General features: G+C 36.1%; 1 protein-coding gene across 1 annotated transcript; it reads right to left on the bottom strand.

The window, feature by feature from the left end:
• Positions 1-5,089: 5,089 nt before the first annotated feature.
• LOC137634970 (THO complex subunit 6 homolog) lies at positions 5,090-16,046 on the bottom strand. Its single transcript, XM_068367544.1, has 8 exons — positions 15,821-16,046; positions 13,728-13,875; positions 12,860-12,943; positions 10,451-10,611; positions 9,979-10,144; positions 8,963-9,107; positions 8,648-8,757; positions 5,090-5,221 (listed from the first exon to the last, which is right to left on the bottom strand). Exons 1-8 carry the CDS (start codon positions 15,934-15,936, stop codon positions 5,132-5,134), a joined length of 1,020 nt encoding a protein of 339 aa, XP_068223645.1. The 5' UTR covers positions 15,937-16,046; the 3' UTR covers positions 5,090-5,131.
• Positions 16,047-19,051: the final 3,005 nt, after the last annotated feature.

Raw genomic sequence — 19,051 nt, 5'->3', positions numbered from 1 at the left:
TATGTTATTATATGTTCTCTGATATGTGACGAACTACTGATAGACTGGGAGAGGCAGAGAAGAGAACATAATATTAAACTTTAGTTTTGTCTTAAGACTTCTATTTGGATATACGGTTAAGTAAAGTCATCTCTCTCTCTCTCTCTCTCTCTCTCTCTCTCTCTCTCTCTCTCTCTCTCTCTCTATTAATTAATAGACATATTTGCAACATAATGAGGTAACCTACTATTTACTACGTTCAAAGAAAAGATTATGAAGAACATAAGAATAAAACATTTCTTCTAAACTCAGTTCAAATATTCCAAAAAAGAAAATTTTGATGAGATAGGCAAAAATGAAGCATGAAATTGTGAAATTTAGAAATTATGCATATTCAAATGTCCTTAGTAAATATCATATTATATATGGAAAGATTAAAGATAATCTGTAGTTCATAATATGCTCGAAACCTATTCTGAACAATGTAATGAAATTCTAAATATTACCAATAATTTCTGATTACATATTTGAAACCCGCCAAAAAAAATAATGAAGTTTTCTTCTTAAACAGAGTCAAATGAGAAAATATTCAAATATCTTAATCAATGAATGTAGTCAAACTTTCCATTTGCATAGTTTTTTAATAATCGACGATTCGTTTTTATTAGTCCTATCACTTACTATTACAATATATAGACGATTCTAGTGATCTAATTGATTACGTAATATTAAATTTTTCTTTCCAAACAAAAGTCAACTTACGAAACTGTCTGGCAGTATTTGCCTACGTCTATCATTATTGTAATTTTTCGTAGTACAAAAGTATATATGTATCTTGAAATTTTATCGCTAAAGCTTTCATCGTGCCGATCATGCTTTGGTTTCGTTAGTAATTAAGACTGAGTCCCGGATATGACATACTCATGTAAGATATATTTAAGATCTCAAACAGACTGGAATGGCATTTTGAGTGATCATTTTAATTTGAATTGGTCATAAATGTATAAAAGTGTTAAGACTCGTTCTCTTGAATGAGAATCTGGTCAACATAATTGATAGGCGTATCCCTTCTCGAGTGTTAAAATGCCAAGTGAAAGACAAACCCTGGTTCAGCGATGATTGTCATCATAATCATCTATGCCTATTGAAGCAAAGGGCCTCGGTTAGATTTCGTCAGAGAGAAGTGATGATTGTAGACATACTTATTTGGAGAAGCTGGAGGCCTGTCAACTTTGTAAGGGTAACAGGTCAGATTTCACTTGGAATAACAATACTAGTCTTAGTGCTGTTTATAGTTTTTAAAGGCCGCTCATGAATGGCAGAGGCAAGGGACAGTGACATAACTCTATCAAGCAGGACAATGCCCTAGAGACTGACCATATTACAATATGATCAGTGTCCAAGAACCTCTCCACCCAAGCTAGGACCAAGGAGGGCATATGCTCCCTCAAACCCCCCATCCTTAGCTCACAAGGATGGTGAGGATGAAGCGACCAAAGGAACTTCCAAGTCAGAGCTGGACTCGAACCCCAGTCTGGCAATCACCAGGCAAGGACGCTACCTCCAGGTCACCACAGAGTATTCATGTCTCAACTGTATTCATGAATACAATTAATTGAGTGCTGTATACTGAAGGTAATACACAGTTCCTTAGTTTGAAATTTGGCTTGCGTAAAGACCTTGAAGCATGTGATGCCCTTCTTACAATCTCCAATGCTGTACAGAAATCCCTTGATTGTGGTCAGGAACTTTATATATTTCCCTTTCATTTTAGTGTTTCCTTTGGCTGTGTTAACCATGAGTGCCTTGTTTTCAAACTCAAACAGTTGGGAGTAGGTGACTGTTTTCTTAACATTATTACATTTTTGAATAATAGATTCCAAAGAATTGTTGCTGCTGGGCACCATACTGTAGTGAGTATAGGAATGTGATATCTGGTGTTTCTCAGGGTAATGTTCTTGGTCCATCACTTTTCATACTATATACACATGATATGTGGTTTGGCCTAGAAAACAAGCTTGTTGCAGATACAGATGACGATACTATCTTTGCTTCAATTCCATTCCATGAATGTAGATATGGGGTTGCTGTATCGTTTACGTTTCGTCTTTGTACAGCTTTCGTTCGGAAATTATTATTACATAGAAACTAATGGAGGTGTTCACACTATACGGTTTGGTTTTCGTTCGTACGGCTCGGATACTGTACGTTTGAAATAAATCTCCGATGAACGAAACAAATACAGTACGCATTTATTCCTACCGCTTCAGTGTGAACAGAGATTATGAGAGATAGGGATCAGTTTTGGTCACGTTCTGTTGGGGGAGGAAGGACTTAAAGACATTAAAGATATTTTTACTAACGAGGCTAATTGTCGGCTACTTAAGCAATAATGAATAATAAGATGATAGAAATTCAAGGTACCAGAAAAAATAATCTCTCTCTCTTTTATTTGTAATAAAATTTTAAATGAATAATAGCTTTGGGATAAAATCTTTAGTGAATATTTATATATTTTAATTGCATAACACATTGTTTAATAATATTAACCCGAGGCTTACAACCAGTCTTTCGTGTGGTGAAATACATTTTTAACTCGAAGCTTTGTATTGGCCTTGAGATTATCTTAAATTTTCTTAACTGAAACGTAATGACATTATAAAGTACTGATAAAACTTTATTTCATTGTCTAGTAATTGTTTACAGACAGTACAATATTCTTCCTCAACTTCCTCTTCATTTGGCACTTTCGTCATCTACAAGTTCAGTAATGCTATAGCAGCAACTGCCTTGGAGTAATTTATTTTTGGTGCCATGCCGCAGCAACAGTTGTATCCAGACTGAACATATCCGAAACGTACAAAACACACTGACATTTTCCTGGAACGTAAAAGAACCATATCCGAACGAAAACCGTACATGTGAATCGGCCCTTAATCGGGGTCTAGCTATAATTAGTACATGTTGTAAATTATGGGGCATGAAGATGAACCTAAACATAACTCAAAGTATGATTATAAGTAGGTCAAGGACAGTGGCTCCTCAACATCCATATATCTCCATCTATAATGTCTTTTAGCTATATAAAACTCCATTAAAACTTTAGGTGTGATCATTGTAAATTTACTTTTAATAGACACATTTGGTCTTCTTTTGTCTTTAATTGCACATAAAATTGGCTTATTCAGAACTAAATTTTTTTCAGTGATCGATCTATTCTGAAGAAATATTCTAATTCTTTAATTCTACATTCTTTTGAGTATTATTCTATCTGGTCTTCAGCTGCTGAATCTCATTTTGATTTGTTGGATACTGCATAAGATTTTTCATAATTCTGACCATCAACATTCAGATCTTTCCAGACTGTACCATCCTGTGGTTAGTACGATATTTGTTTACAAGACCACGCTCTCCTTATACAGTACTGCCAAATTATGCAAAGCTTTTGTTTTTCTCTATTACTTTTTCATAATTTATAAAAATTTGCAACATGGAAAAAAAGTTAAAATTATGTAAAACTATAGAATTGTAAAAAAAAAAGAGAGAAATAGTCTGGTTTCCTCACTAAACGACCTGGAACTGACTTCGTCAACATAGTCAACCAAACAGAAGTTTGTGATGCCAGTGTACATTTGATATATATTCAAATACACTAAATAAAAAATGGAGTAATTCCTCAATAGTGACCTTAAATTATAAAATTCAAAATAGCGACACTTTTGAGTAATTACTCCATTTTTAATTTAGCATATATTCTGAATATACATAAAAGCAGAATGATAAGCACCAGGCCTCTTTAGTAATTTTTTACCTTGCTTATGAAAGAAATATATAAATTAGCAAGGTAAGTTAAAGGCAAAAATTAATAAACAATCTATCACTAACAATTATAAATGAATTAAAAGGAAACACCATAAAAAAATGTGTTCATTTACTCTAAAACACAATTGAATATTACATATAAATGATATTCTTTAGAATATATTTGATCTGTCTAAGATTTATAAGAAACCCTAGATATCAAGTTTATTTGTTTACAGAACATAAAACAAAACCCCTGGCATATAAGAAACCACATAAACTGCACACTTTCTGTACAGATTACATCTCTCCCAGGAGTTAGTGCAATTCAAAAGCTAATTTTACTGTTTGGCAACTTCTTTAGACACCTTTTTATACAAAAAAATACACTAACAGCTTAACACTATCAACTCCAGTGGCGCTGAATCATAAACCTTCCCAGGCCATGTCAGTCTTAGCCAGAAACCTGCTCTGTTAACAATATAATTACAGATTTCTTATATCTTTAAGCTGAAGAATTTATGTAACAGACAAGGATACACTGTACTCATCCATCATACGCCAATCAATCTTGTACAATCAGCTGCACAGACATAGAAACAAATTGGCGAAAGTAACACGTACATCTAATATGCACTGCATGTCACGTACCCACTGATAATTAATACCAGCATATTCCATTAGATACTCATACATTTGAGTAGCTCATAACATCACATCCTTATTCTGAAACCTATGTCTTACACGGGTTTTATGGAGGAATGGCCACGAAACTTGGATGTCAAGCCTTTATGAAAACTTTGTAATAAAGTATTTTAATGCCATAATTAGTGTAGACTAATTCCTATTTTACATATTAAACATGACTTTAGCAAAACTTAGTTACATGTATAAAAGAAACTTTCTAAATGAGAAACTATATAATGAGTTTGCATTAAAATATTCACACAAAAGCATGACACCCAAATTGCAAAATTCAACCCAATATTAGGAATTTTCTATAAGAATACAAACATTTTCAACAATTTAGTCCAAAATAGATTTACAAAAAAGTATAAAAGTACAGTATATTGAAATTTTTGAAGTTTATACAATACAGTACTGTATTAACTGTCTATATTACAATGATTTAGTGTAGCTGAAGCTGTAAATACAGCACTTTTAAAAAATTAAACAGTTGCAAGAATTGAATTTCTTTTCAATTTCAATAACATTCACCAAAGAAAAGTACTTTTATTTAATTAACAAGAGACGAAGTTTGTGTAGCTCCTTAAACTAAATTTAACGGAAATGTTAAAAAAACACATAATCAAGAGCAGAGAAAGGCAGATTTAATTTATACCATAATTTTCTAGTCTTCATGTAAGGATACAATATGATCACGGTAATTTAAATTGTAGCATACATCTAATTTTGAACTCATACCGCCATAAGTCATCACCTGAAAAAGAAAAAAAATTTGCAACTTAAAATATATACTACTCACTACTGTAAGTATAAAACAAAATTACCAATAAGGCTCCTTATAAAACGACTGTTGACTAACGGACACTATCACCTACCAATGTTTTAAAAATTATCAAAGTGAGCTACTTAATCCGCACATGCCTCAGTATCAAAGCAAATAAAAATCAATAAGAAATAGCTGGATTTGAGCAAATATTAAAAGAAGCATGTATGGTCGCCTTAAACATTCTGTGAGTCACCTATTTTTATATTTACAATGAGCCCTAAGTGAACATTAGCAAACGGTAAATATAACAAATTTTGAAATTTTTATTATTCCCAGAAGTCCTTTAAAATAGGGAACAGGTCTCCACCATGCCTGCAACAGCTGCTCAATTTGTTAACGAGATAGTTAAAAACAGATGGACAAACATAGACAAGGAGCCCCCACTTTAGCCTGTCAAAATCTCTCCACCTTTGACCTATAAATTTAAATTAATCAAGTTTGTATAGCTAGGAAAAATAGCAATTACTACAGTATTAATACTTGTTATTTTTTCCTATGTGTATACAGACCTTACATTCTTGGGGAGATCCGTATCCCCCCTCCCCTCTTGATTTTCCACTGCATAAAAACATGCAGTGAAAGCTTAAAATGGTGCCATCCTCTCGACTTGCTCTATAGAAGTATTGTGGATTGAAGGAGGAGGAGTCCAGTGTCCATGTAGCAGGGGAGATGGAGAATACCAAAGCTCTTTCATAAACTAGGGGGCAAAAAGTGTATGGGGCTGTAAACTCCTGTTACCCTGGCTACTCGGATAGCCAGGGAACCTAATCCATGATCCTGGAGGCCGCAGTGGGGGACATGACGCAGGGCAATGGCCCCAGCCTCATGCATTGGCAACAATGGGCCAAAATACAAAACTATATCCTAGTCCCACCTGGATACCATGGTAGTTATGGGATCCAACACCAGTCAATCCCAGCGACTGGGGTAGCAAGGGCCTCATTTATTAGCCCTGGGTGCCAAAACTCAGGGTTAAAAACACCTGTCCTAGCTGGCTTCCAAGGTAACTGGAGACCCAAGCGTGGAAATGTTACACAGGGTTACAGCTCTGGCACCATTCAACCCAGCCACCAGGGTAGCCAGAGCCATGACCCCGGCCCCCTCATCAAAATGCAGGGCTATAACACTTGTCCCACTTGTTTACTGGGGTAGCTGTAGTCCTAAGCCCCAACCCAAAAATGGTGCTGTGGGTCTCTCCTCATGAGACCGGGAACCACTCTGGTACCAACCAACCCCTCTAAACGAGGTGGTGTTGAAAGGAGTCATTTCCTACAACAATAGTGGACTGGACCTCTTCGACTTCTTCCTCTACGTCTTAAAAGTGTGAAGTCGGAAGTCTTAAGAGGAGTTAGAGGGGGAAGAATATGCATGTTTTTCCTGCTTCCAACCCTCCTCAGGATCTGCAAGCAAAGGTATCGAAACCTAAGAGATCTATACAACAAAGGTCCCCCAAGAGGAGAAACCACAGGGATTACTGTAATAGGAACCACAACACTCAGGAACATTGTCAAGAGGAAGGTACCCTTACAGGGGAGCGGAAGACACAGACTCCTATGGCACAAGGGAAAGGGAGGGCAAAGGTGCGACTGGGTCAGGGGAGAAGTATGGGGACCTGCCGGGACAACACGTTCTTACACCTCCAGGGCCCTCCTCCGACTAGGGATGGGGAACCAGTGCAGATATCACAGGAGACACTAACACTAGGGACACATTGACCAACCCCCTTCACCACTTGCATCACCAAGGCAGACACTGGCACTGGGGAGCTTACCTGATTACCTGACAGACAGCCACAACCTTTCTTACGTCAAAATCATTGTCAGCAGCGCAAATGAAGAAAAGCCTCAAACCTCTGATGGGGTGTGGTAAAAACTGGGGGAACTTTAAATGCCATCAGAATCTGAAAACCCACCGATATTGGTCCGATGGCTCCTTGCAATAGACGCGTTCTCCCCAGGGTCTGAGACAGGGGTGTATGTGCAGGAGCAGTGATAGCAGACACACCCAGTGAGTGCAAGGAAGAAACAAAGCTCTATTCCTCTCTTCAAAGCATATGACTGTTACAGTGAACCCTCGTTTATCGCGGTAGATAGGTTCCAGACGCGGCCGCGATAGGTGAAAATCCGCGAAGTAGTGACACCATATTTACCTATTTATTCAACATGTATATTCAGACTTTTAAAACCTTCCCTTGTACGTAGTACTGTTAACAAACTACCCTTTAATGTACAGAACACTTAATGCTTGTACTACAGTACCCTAAACTAAAACAGGCACAAATATTAAAGGCGATTTTATATCATGCGTTTCCTAAACACGCTAAAAAGCACGATAAAAAATGGCAACCAATGTTTTGTTTACGTTTATCTCTGATCATAATGAAGAAACAAACTGGAGGTAGAGCTTTGCTTATTACCCAGACATATTTCCCATACTTTTCCCTTAGAACTACATCACATCTCCCTACTTTAGATATATATATATATATATATATATATATATATATATATATATATATATATGTGTGTGTATATATATATATATATATATATATATTTATATGTATACACATATACATACCTACATATATACATACATACATATATACATAAATACATGCATACATATATATATATATATATATTACTGTATATATATGGGTTATGGAAAAAATCCGCGAAGTGGTGAATCCGCGATGGTCGAACCGCGAAGTAGCGAGGGTTCACTGTACTGCATAAGAGGCCACAAACTACAATCGGTACTCGGGGATGATTACAAATAACCATACCCCTCGCAAGCAAAGAGAGTATGCACCTAAAGCCAGTTTAATAAAAACCAAAGGTAAAGTCCATCCTCGCATGTACTTATGTCTTTCTTTACTGCATAACAATCAACAGTCAGCATTCACTTCCTTAAAGAAAAAGGAAAGGAAAAGTTAATTAAGGGCGCAACAGTACGTCTATACTCGATACAGCCAAAAACATAAGTGAAGACATTTGACAGTTCAGGGGCAGGGTTCCTTGCCCTCGCACCCATCTGTCAATTAACTACTTATTAAACGATTCAACAGCTATCCAGCTCGTGCTGAAAACATATTCCCTACCTAAAGACTGATGATTTGTATTTTGCGTAGGAATTAACTCATTATTAGATAGTGAACCTCTTTCTGGTAAGTGACTTCAACGATGTTTGGTACGTAGCTGTGAAAGAGTTACTTTATACATACTGGATCTAAGGTAAATTCAATTGCTGGTTAAAGAAATTTTTTAGAATCTTCTCAGAAGTAGCAGTTACAGAACCTACAACAATGTGCTTGGCATTTGTTAAGATAAGACAACAAAAATTACAACTTACTGTGTATGGTTTCCTAGTAACATGTACAGTGTAAATACATGGAGAAGAACAAGGTAGTTGAGCTGTCACTTGCCCAGCTAAACTGCACACATATATGTGAGGCATCACACCTGGAAACAATTTTTTTAAAAAAATCAGGTCTTGTAAAATGAATCCTAACCCCCTCCCTTGTTGCAAGCAATTTGAGTTTTATTCTTCAGCACTGTTTGTTTTAATTATTTTAGTAGTCATAAATCATAAATGGATACATTATCACTGTGACTAGACAAAGAAATATAAAAGAATGTCTTTCAAGAAATGTATTCGATGCTATACCTGCTACAACGATGCCCCCACGATCACCTCCTTCTGCATATCGAGTGAACTTTGCGACATGAATAATTTTAGAAGGGGGCAAAACTGTCGTTAATGCAAGGGAACGCAAGTGGAAAACACCGGCACGAGGACCACCTCCACAAACCTGAAATAAGAATCAACACCAATGAGGAACAAAAGTTATACCACAAATCAGAAAAATGGAATGATTATACGTGTTGCCTTTACTCCCGGCACCAGCAAACTAGGTACAGTAATCTCTGACCTTTCTAGTTATCAGATGGATTTCTAAGAGAGAGCACCTTAGCCAGATTTCTAAGAGAGAGCACCTTAGCTCAATACCAGGTACTTTAATAAAAGGAAAATCATTAATATCAGTAGAGGAGAGGTCCCCTTTTTTGTTTCATTTGTTTGATGTCAGCTACCCCCTAAAATTGGGGGAAGTGCCTTGGTATATGTATGTATACTCCAATATTAATAGTCCCCACATGAAAACAAACTTGGTACATTAAAAAATATCTACAAAATGCTACAGGGAGATGAAGAAGCACAGAATCACCCAGACTGTAATGTACTGAGAAATTATGATGGGAGGAAACAAGAGCCGCACCACTTCGCACAGGTCTGCTACTGTTGACAAGCGTTTGGTCCATTAACGGATGTGATAATTCATTCAGTATGGTGTTTCAAGTGCATCTGTACATAGTGTATATATTTAACAATGATAAGCGACAAAAGACCGTCGCATGGAAAAGAAGTCTTCTTGTAAGACGCAATTAAACAAAAGACTCGATACTCTATAGCTCACAGAACTTACCAGTGAGATCAGATAATTTTTTCCAATGTATGAGTTAAATGTAAAGAAACCAATACTCTATGCATACTACCTTGTGTTATAAGGTAGGTAAAATCACTAAATAATGTTAATTAGTTGGGGTAATCATTGAAATGCTTCTGTGAATAATTTGCTTGCAATAAAAAATTAATAAACAACAAACTCAAACAAGCTAACTTACCAACCAATCATTATCAACATCTACTGATGTAATAAACCTTCCAAATGTGGGCCTTGCAAGCTGTTCATTCGTATGCGGGAAAATTTTATGGCGAGGCTCACGCCCAGAGCGAGGATCCCAGATGAAGACTCCTCCATCTTCTGCACTGCTTGCTACAAGTTTCCCACTGGAAATAATGAGAATTTAACAATAGAAAACACGCATTCAATTTACAATAAACTATAAGTACAAAAATTACCACAATACTGTACGTAATTTTCAAGCAATTCTACTCTAGGAAGTGTAAAAGATTATGACTACACTAAAACTAGTCAATATAGCATCCCAGAATTTTTAACTCTACCATAAAAAATAGTTCATTTTTTTGGAACAGTCGTGCATTGCGATTGAGCCCTTGCTTAGCAGTTTTGGTATATCAAAATACAGTACAGTACTATATGTCAACTTAAGACAACGTAAACAATCAAAGTACCTTTGACCTATTGCAACATCATGGACATAGTCATCATGCCCGTCAAGAGTCTGAAGCCTCTTCCCAGTCTCTAGGTCATAGACATGCGTTCTCCAGTCACCACAAGCTGCATAAATTACTCTGCGTTCATTATCATAAGCCAAGGAATTTACTTCTGGGGTCTGGAAAAGAAAAGAAAAAAAAACTGTTAATGATTTTTTACAGAATTTCATATTACAAATGTGAAAAATGTAGGGAATTGCAGTTTAAATATATCACAGGTTATCTAATTCATCAATGGTCAGTAAACTTATGAAACAAGGTATAAAATCAGCTACACTTTAAAATAACCAATAATATACATATATCTGTAATCATAAATTTCATGTTTCACAGATACATAACTCGACTATTCCTAAAGCCAACGTAGCCAGTTGGGCAGAAGAATCAAGACCAGAAAATCTACTAACAGGTAGTTAAATTACAGACTAAACTCTTGCTCAAACAAGACCTTTGTCTCAACTGTTAAATACCTGTACAGTACTCTCATTCCTTGACAGATCTCAATAAGAGTTATGAAATAACGGAAGGGAATTAGAGGAAGGGGCTTAGTACATTATGAGGTTTTAAATACCTGCACAGTGTTTGGAGAAAAATTTTCATCTTTCATGTTTTAATATCTTTTTATTTGAATTTTTATGTCAAATGCTCGCTTAACTGGGAAGCTACTCTCTCCAGAGCTCTTCAGCAGTCAATTTCATCCAACTGCAACCATCATCAGAACAATTTTAGCTTGCCAGCCAAGAGTTCTTCCCTACAACAAAACACAGCAAATTCTTGAGACAGCTCTGCCCTCAAGATACCAATATAACTACCTAAAAACATTATCAAATTACTGATATCTTCATTACTACTGCTAATAATAGCTCTTAATGAGGACTACAGTCTCGATCATAATCTCGATTTTTCAAGACTAAATTCTGACAACTGTGGAACCATTTCATGATATTTACTCCATAGGAAAATTAACAAATTTCAATAGTAATTTGCTTTTTGCCTAGTGATAACATCCTGAGTCCTTTAATATAGGGAATGTCTTAAGCAGAGATGGAATGGCCGTTGAAATTGTTAACGAGGAAGTTAACAACAGCATATGACTATTTGGGAGTTACCAGGGACATTGTGAGGAATGTAATTAGCCATGTAGCAAATAGGTCAATTCACAGTGATTCTCACAGGTCAAGAAGCTTCTCCACTGCTCAAGGGAGTAAGGGTCATCTCGATCATATAACCTGCACCTAGCAACTGAGCACATCCGCTAGGACATTCCTCCAGGAATGTATCTGGCTGACAGTTTTAGGGTATGATACATCAACCTGTACAGGTTGTTGACATATTCTACTATGGAGGTTTTGTTGCTCATCAACACTACCAAATGCCTCCTCAAACATTCTTGGAATTCTTGCAGCGTTAGGAATGCCACTTACAATTCAAGGACGTAGATGTGCGGGTGCCTTTCTTCTGTTAATCTTACACAAGATGATGACCTGGTTAATATGGTGCTGACCCCATTCTCTCTTTCGATGTGTCTGAGAGCAGCTGCATGTCTAAAGGGGGACAGTCAAGAGAGACTACCCTGATGAGGTTTCTTTATTTAACCACCAGGACAGATCATACCACATTTCCTGTCCCACTGGAACAAGTGATCCTCCAAACATCACAGAAGGGTACTCTGGTGGAGGCACCTGTGCAGAATGAGCTTCTCCAGAGAGGAAAAGTGGGCAAGAAGGCTCTGCAAGTACCAAGCTCAGAGTACTGGCTTGGACAGAAATGGTTGTACTACATCTTAGATTGCTGATACAATCATCTGGTGGAAAGACTCTCGCTGCTGTCGTGTCTACCAGAATGGCCTGATGCTTCAATCTCTGCTTGAGTATGAAATTCAACTTCTCCCAATTTAACACAGTCCCTAGACCGCGATAAAAGCACAGAAGTCAATCTTGATGCAGTAGTAACTGCCACATTGCAGCCAAGGAGAAAAGTGAGATGTCTTTGATAGGCGGGTGGCCAGGGCTACTCACCCACCACCTGTTAACTAACTTGTTAATGATTTCAATGGCCACTCCAGCTCTGCTGAAGACATTTTCTATATCAAAAAATGAAAAGTTTGTACTGTACTGTACAGTATATAGGTAGAAACGATTAGAAAGAAAGAAAGAAAAAAAAGCATTTGATTCAAGGAGAATTATGCCACTGCTAAAAATTCCAATACAGAATCGGGAATAGAAAGTATAGGGTAAGGCTGTACAATTCTTTGTTTTTATTTATAGCACTGTACTGTATGTACCTCAATTCTACTGATAAAAATATTGATAGGATACAATTAATGTAACTGTTAATAACTACTGTATTTAAAAACCTGTCACTCACCCCAAAGTTGGCCTGATCGCAATCCAGGGATATTGTCCAAGCAACACTAGATTGTTGCTGTCTCAGGTCATTCCATCTGCGACCCTGTAAAAAACAATATTCAATTTACAAGAGTAACGAAAATTACACTGATTTTACAAAAATCATGCATTTGAGTTAAGCAGAGTAAACTATAAAAAGTTATAGTTAATGTGATTAACAATTTGCGCTATAAAAATAAATGTTAAGAAGAGGTTGGATAGCAAGATGGAAGAGAATAACTGGGACAGGGATATAATAGAGGGCAAAAAAATTGGATGATACAAAATCCCTCAAGTAATGCCCACAGTACACTTCATGAGGTACACAGTAGATATTCCTTCCATTAGCTGTTTTGAATGGCATACAGGATCCACAGTTTGCGCTAGCACCCACAGCTAAACTGTATACTGTACTACAATGCACAAGCTGCCACTTGGCTTCAGATATTATTTTATTTACAATCTTGTTTTTTATACACTAAACAGTACAGTATAGTACAGTACATTGTAACACTTTTTGGATATAGGGATCAAGAACAAAGAAAAATAATGTACTACTTGTTCACACATGAATAATACAACAAAATTAGAAAACACTAATGAACAATGATACCAATCTTTCAACTGGGGATAAAGAAAATGAAATAAGTTGGAGCTAATGATCAAACATGAGCCATCTCCTGAGGTCAAAGTCTCACATTATTTTAATCCCTTCTTAACTTTACTTCAGGATGCCATCAAAACTAATTCTATAAGTTCTACCATGTGTTAAAATATAAGCAAGATACTATATCTTATACAAACAAACTCATTACAGTATCAACATGCATATAGTTTTAATAACATACCGTAATTGTGCCAGTAGTTCCAGTTACACAAAAGGAATCTGCACTTATCATAGAGTAAATAGAGTCTGTGTGAACATTCAAGATGTGCGATGGTGATCGTAAGTGATCGCCAACTGCTGACTCACGGCTGGCACTCCCGCTTTTGAGGCTGGAAATAAAGAAGAACGACGATCATACTTGACTTTTAAGACAGTACGCTATATTTGTTAACGTACAGTACAGAGTAATAGAAAATACCCTGACTTTAACAATTTAACCTTACAATGTTCCACATAGCTACATTATCCAAATACCGGTACCTAATAGCGACACATAATATTGTCTTTATTTAACCATTATGAGCATGTTGTCCGATCAACAACAACAAAGATATCTTACACAATGATTTCCAAAATATATAGAAGTTGTTTTAATGTGGATCGCCACGCAAACAATGAAATTGTAATACAAATGGTGGGGACCATATTTCTTACTCTGGTTGTATCACATGAGGGTGTGCATAAAGCATTACAGTAAAATATGAATACTTCCCCCATCTACAGAGGACCTTCGACCTTCCAAAATCAAGGTAAGGATTCCTGTAAATATGCCTACTTATGATACTTTAATAGTGACCCATGGGAAGTATTGCTTGTCAGAACAGAGGAGCAGTGAAATATATGGTAATGGTGATTATCTTGGTCTGAAAAACGACAATATGAAGCTAGTTTTACAATTTACGAAATATGATTTATTGTTACCTTGCCATGAGTGAAGCTGTTTAAGAAGCAAACACAGGGTTGAGATTTGAGTCTTAAGGCTATGGATAGGCAGTGTAAGGGGGGGGGGCATTGCCCCCAATACCTAAGTAGGTAAGGATACAACCCTTAAGAGGATATGTAAGTTGGTAAGGATATGGCAGTCTAAGACACAACTTGAGAATCTTAGGACACACTGTACAACTTTTACTCTGTATGGTTTTGAGGAAATACAATATAGCAAAATTTGGGTAAATATTTACTGTTATATAATATTATAAATGAAGAAGAGTATTCAACGGTACTTTGAGGTGTATGTATGATAGCGGCCACCAGTATGTATTACTAAAGCAGACTTAAAATATGGCAGTGTAAGGGGGGCCGTTAGGTAATTAGGTAAGGACACGGCTTATAGGTTAGGTTAGGGGGGGGGAGTTTAGATTAGTTGATATCCATTTATAATCCACATGGGAGGAACTGGCCACTGATATACAAAGGCTCCGGTACTTTGAACTATTCTTTTGGAAATGCTTGGGGATAATTCATATTTTTCTAGTTATGAACATATGGGATGTGTGTAGGATGGCGGCCACCTGTATGTATGATAGCGGCCGCCTTATTTTCAACTTTATCGGAAACTTGTATAGAATATTAACTTAAATAATTTAAAAAATGAAAGAAACACAATAGCCTCTAACTTAATCTAAGGTTTCCGGGAAGCCTTACCTAGGGGCCATATCAATACCTACTTAACAATAGGAGGCCCTCTGTAACCAACTCCCTTCGACCGCCATACCTTTAGCTTAGCTTAAATAGGGTGAATGTAGTTCGAGGGGACAGGTTAAGATAAGAGTACGGCAGTCTAAGGATATGGCTTCTAGGTTAGGTTAGGTGGAGAACCTTAGGTTAGGTTAGGTAGGGAACATCCGGTTAGATGATGTTCTTGTGTCTGTTTGTAAAATGTGGTTTTTCAATCTGTCCCAAAAAAACTACAAAGGCTCCGCTTAAACTAAGTTACAACCCGTGGTATACTTCCCATACGGCTCCACTACTAAAACTGTGGTTTTCAGACGTATTTCCTCAAGTTCAACCAGTCAATTAACTTGAAAAATACCTATTTCAAACGATTAACGCCCTCAAAACATATAATAAAATAAAGCAAAAATTATCGAACGTAAGGCAACAAATTTGGAAACGAATCTAAAAACCCTCCCAGAGGAACCCCCAAAATTATAAACAATTCTACCATACGTTAAAGCTAGCCAAAATTCAATAAGGTCTACGGAATCACAATAATTAAAATACTGGCCTTAGAAAACCATGAAATATTGTGCAAGACTTGCCTTGACTACTTACTCAAAAATGTATAATTTGCCATCACTGTTTCCGACTGAGAGAAGTCCGCATTCCGCAGAAACAGCTTGACTATAAATGGTCTGGTACAGATGTTTGAGTGTTTGTTGTTGCACCATGATTTAAACTACGTAGAAAAACAAATAACAACGGAAATAAACTGTAGTAGACACCGGGTGCAAACACTAGTGTGATGTACAGAGCAGTGGCTTCGAAGCTTTGTTTACGGAACGCCTGGGACGCTTCTTCTTCAGGTTCACCGTTCAGAACTTCAGGTTCCGGGGCGAGGCATAGTCTTTACAACGGCGCCTCCAAAGTTAATCTTCTTGTACTGTTTTGTCTTTTCTTCCACATCAGGTTTAATACTTCCATTTTTCTATATTTGTTTCACTAAAGAAAAATAATCCTACTATTAAGCCTGAACACAAATGCTAGCGAATAACTGAAAAGATGCAGAGCAACATATTAACTGGAAAGAAATTATTTTCGCACACCAAGGCCCGCCTGAACAGACTCTTAGTGTCTGATGGAGGGCGAGAAATAAACCCCTAAAAGTAAAAGTAAGTAAGTCTTCGTAGTATGGTTGTTGTAGCTCAACTACTTTATTCCTTTCTTTTCTATATTCCTGGCAAAACAACAAAAAATGTATCAAATCTTCCTCCTCATTTTCACAAAAATTACAGTTTACATTCCCCTCATTGTGTCTATTTACAATATTTAGTTTTAACGTATTAGTTCTTGTTCTAAAGAATATCACTGAAGCAAATGTATAGTCATAAAGTAACTCTTCTTTAATTTCTTTCTTCCACGTTCTATATATTTCTAAGCTCACTTTACTTTCTATTTCTTCTTTCCACTTTTCAGTATCCCACTTTCTGGTTTCCGATTTTATTTCTGCCTTGTTCATTCTTTTTATTTGTCTTATGCCTAAACTTAATTTTTCCAAATACTTTGCAGGCTGTTTCCACCATCTTCCTTCTTTTTCTTGAATATCCTGGATAATTATTTTCAGTACTTCCTTCTTTCCATTCAGAGTACGATTTAAGTACTGCAGCTTCCCATCCATCACCCTTGCTTTCATAGAAGATGCACCGATCTCCCCTCTTAGAGTAGTATTAGCTGTGCTTTTAGTGGCACATAAAATCTTCCTGTATACCCCATTCTCTATTATTTGTAGTTTCACTATTTCAGTTTCTGTTAGGTTTATAATACTTGTTCCATACAAAATAGATGGTAAAGCAATATTTTTTAAGAACGTCTTTCCTATCATTACTTTATTGCAACTTTTCTCTATAACTGAATATGTTAGATTAGCTAATTTTTGTGCCTTTTCTACCCTTACCCTTTTCTGAGTTTTAAATATATTCCTATTATTATCTAGCTTTATTCCTAAGTATGTTAAACTTTCTACTACTTTGATTCCCTCTATGTTATCTGGCTTTTCTTTCATATTGTAAATCATAATTTTACTCTTTTCTTTATTAAAATCTAACCAACATTTTTTACCAGTCTCTACTAATATCTGGATGTTACGCTTTGCATTATGTATATCCTCTGCAATTATTAAGGCATCATCTGCAAAAAAATAATGATTCTACCTTTATTAATTGATTTCTGAAACCGTTTCCTTCCTCTTCTATTTTCTTCATGACAATATACGTAATTAGTTTAAAAAGTGAAGTTGATCTTGTGCAACCCTGTTTAATTCCACTCGTAACCTCCATTTCTTGTTCTATACCTTCTCCCAAGGTCTATAGACCTTGCCTTCTCCTAAGTCAATGCCCGTAGTATCTCCTTGATAGATATTTGCAATTGCACTTATGATTTTGGTGTTAATTCTATATTCTTTTAAAACTTCTATTAGTACCTCCCTTTTAACAGAGTCAAATGCTTTACTAAAGTCTATCGCGGTTACTATTAGGGGTTTCTTGTTTCTATAGCTCTCTTCCACACAATACTGTAATATACAGATATTGTCCTCTATCCTGCCTCCACCTGTAAATCCTGCTTGACATTCATTATCTTCTTTATTCATTCTTATGTGATTTTCTATTTCCTCTTTCACCATCATCATGAATATTTTATAAGAAATATTTAATAGAGCTATGGGTCTTGGGACTTTTGCCATTGGCCTTCTTTTCTTTTCAACCATCTTTGTTCTTGACTTCTTCCACATAATTGGTTTTTCTTTTTCGTCCAACTCATTTTGATAACATTTCTGTAAGGTTTCGAGACATATTTTGCTTTTTCCTAGTGCCTTATAGAGCTCGGGTTTTAGGCCATCTGGTCCTGCCGCTTTTTTTCCTTTAAATTTCCCAAGCAATTCTTTACTTTTTCTACTGTGATTTTTGGATTTTTCATTGCTTTTATTTTCCATTTTGTTACCATTACAAGGTCATAGTGTTCCCTAAGTATGTCTGGGATATTATATCCAGCTATTCTTGTGATGTCTTCCTGGTGCGCTATTTCATTTTCATATTCTATTCGTTTTTCTTCATTCCAAACTGCGTCTATTTTATTTGACTAATTCCTCTTTTGTTTTTTCCTTATTTAGCTTAGTTCCTTGTTCTCCATAAAGTTGTATAACTTTGCCATAAGCTTTCTGTCTGTTCCTTATTCTATCAATATTTTCCCAGAGTTTTTTATTTCTATCGATTTTTATTTCTTCTGTTTTCTTTTTTTTTTCAAATATAGTAATTGCCTTCTTTATAATTTCTTGCACTTCCCTCTTTTTTTATCATATCTCTCTTCTAATACCTTTTTTACTTCAATATTGGATTCATTTCTTTTCTTTCTGTTTAAATTCTTCCTTTCCTTTATGCCTTTTCTTATTTCATCGTTCATCCAGGGTTACTCATGTACCGTTTCTTCATTAAGAACTTTCCTTTTATACACTCTTGCCAACTTTTCTTCTGCAGCCTCTTTTATTATCGGGTCCATTCCTTCTATTCTGGCTATTTTTCTATCTCTTACAATTTCCTCTACTCTAGTTGTATATTCTCTAAAACTATTTTCATCTGTCCTAAAGTATTTTACTTCCTCCCACCTTCCTCTATTAAATTTTTTATTCTGGTCACTCATGAATTCCAGTTCTATAGTGATCAGATTATGATCCGAGATGTCAAAGTTCAATTTTTCATCGTCTATGATCATTTCCCTAAAGTTTTTATGCATTTGTTCGTTTACTAGTACGTAGTCTATTACACTTTTTTGTTGCAATCTTTCCCATGTGTA

The sequence above is a fragment of the Palaemon carinicauda genome, chromosome 45 (genome assembly GCF_036898095.1).
Source record: "Palaemon carinicauda isolate YSFRI2023 chromosome 45, ASM3689809v2, whole genome shotgun sequence".
Classification (NCBI taxonomy): Eukaryota; Metazoa; Arthropoda; class Malacostraca; order Decapoda; family Palaemonidae; genus Palaemon; species Palaemon carinicauda.
This window is presented reverse-complemented; position numbering and strand designations above follow the sequence as displayed.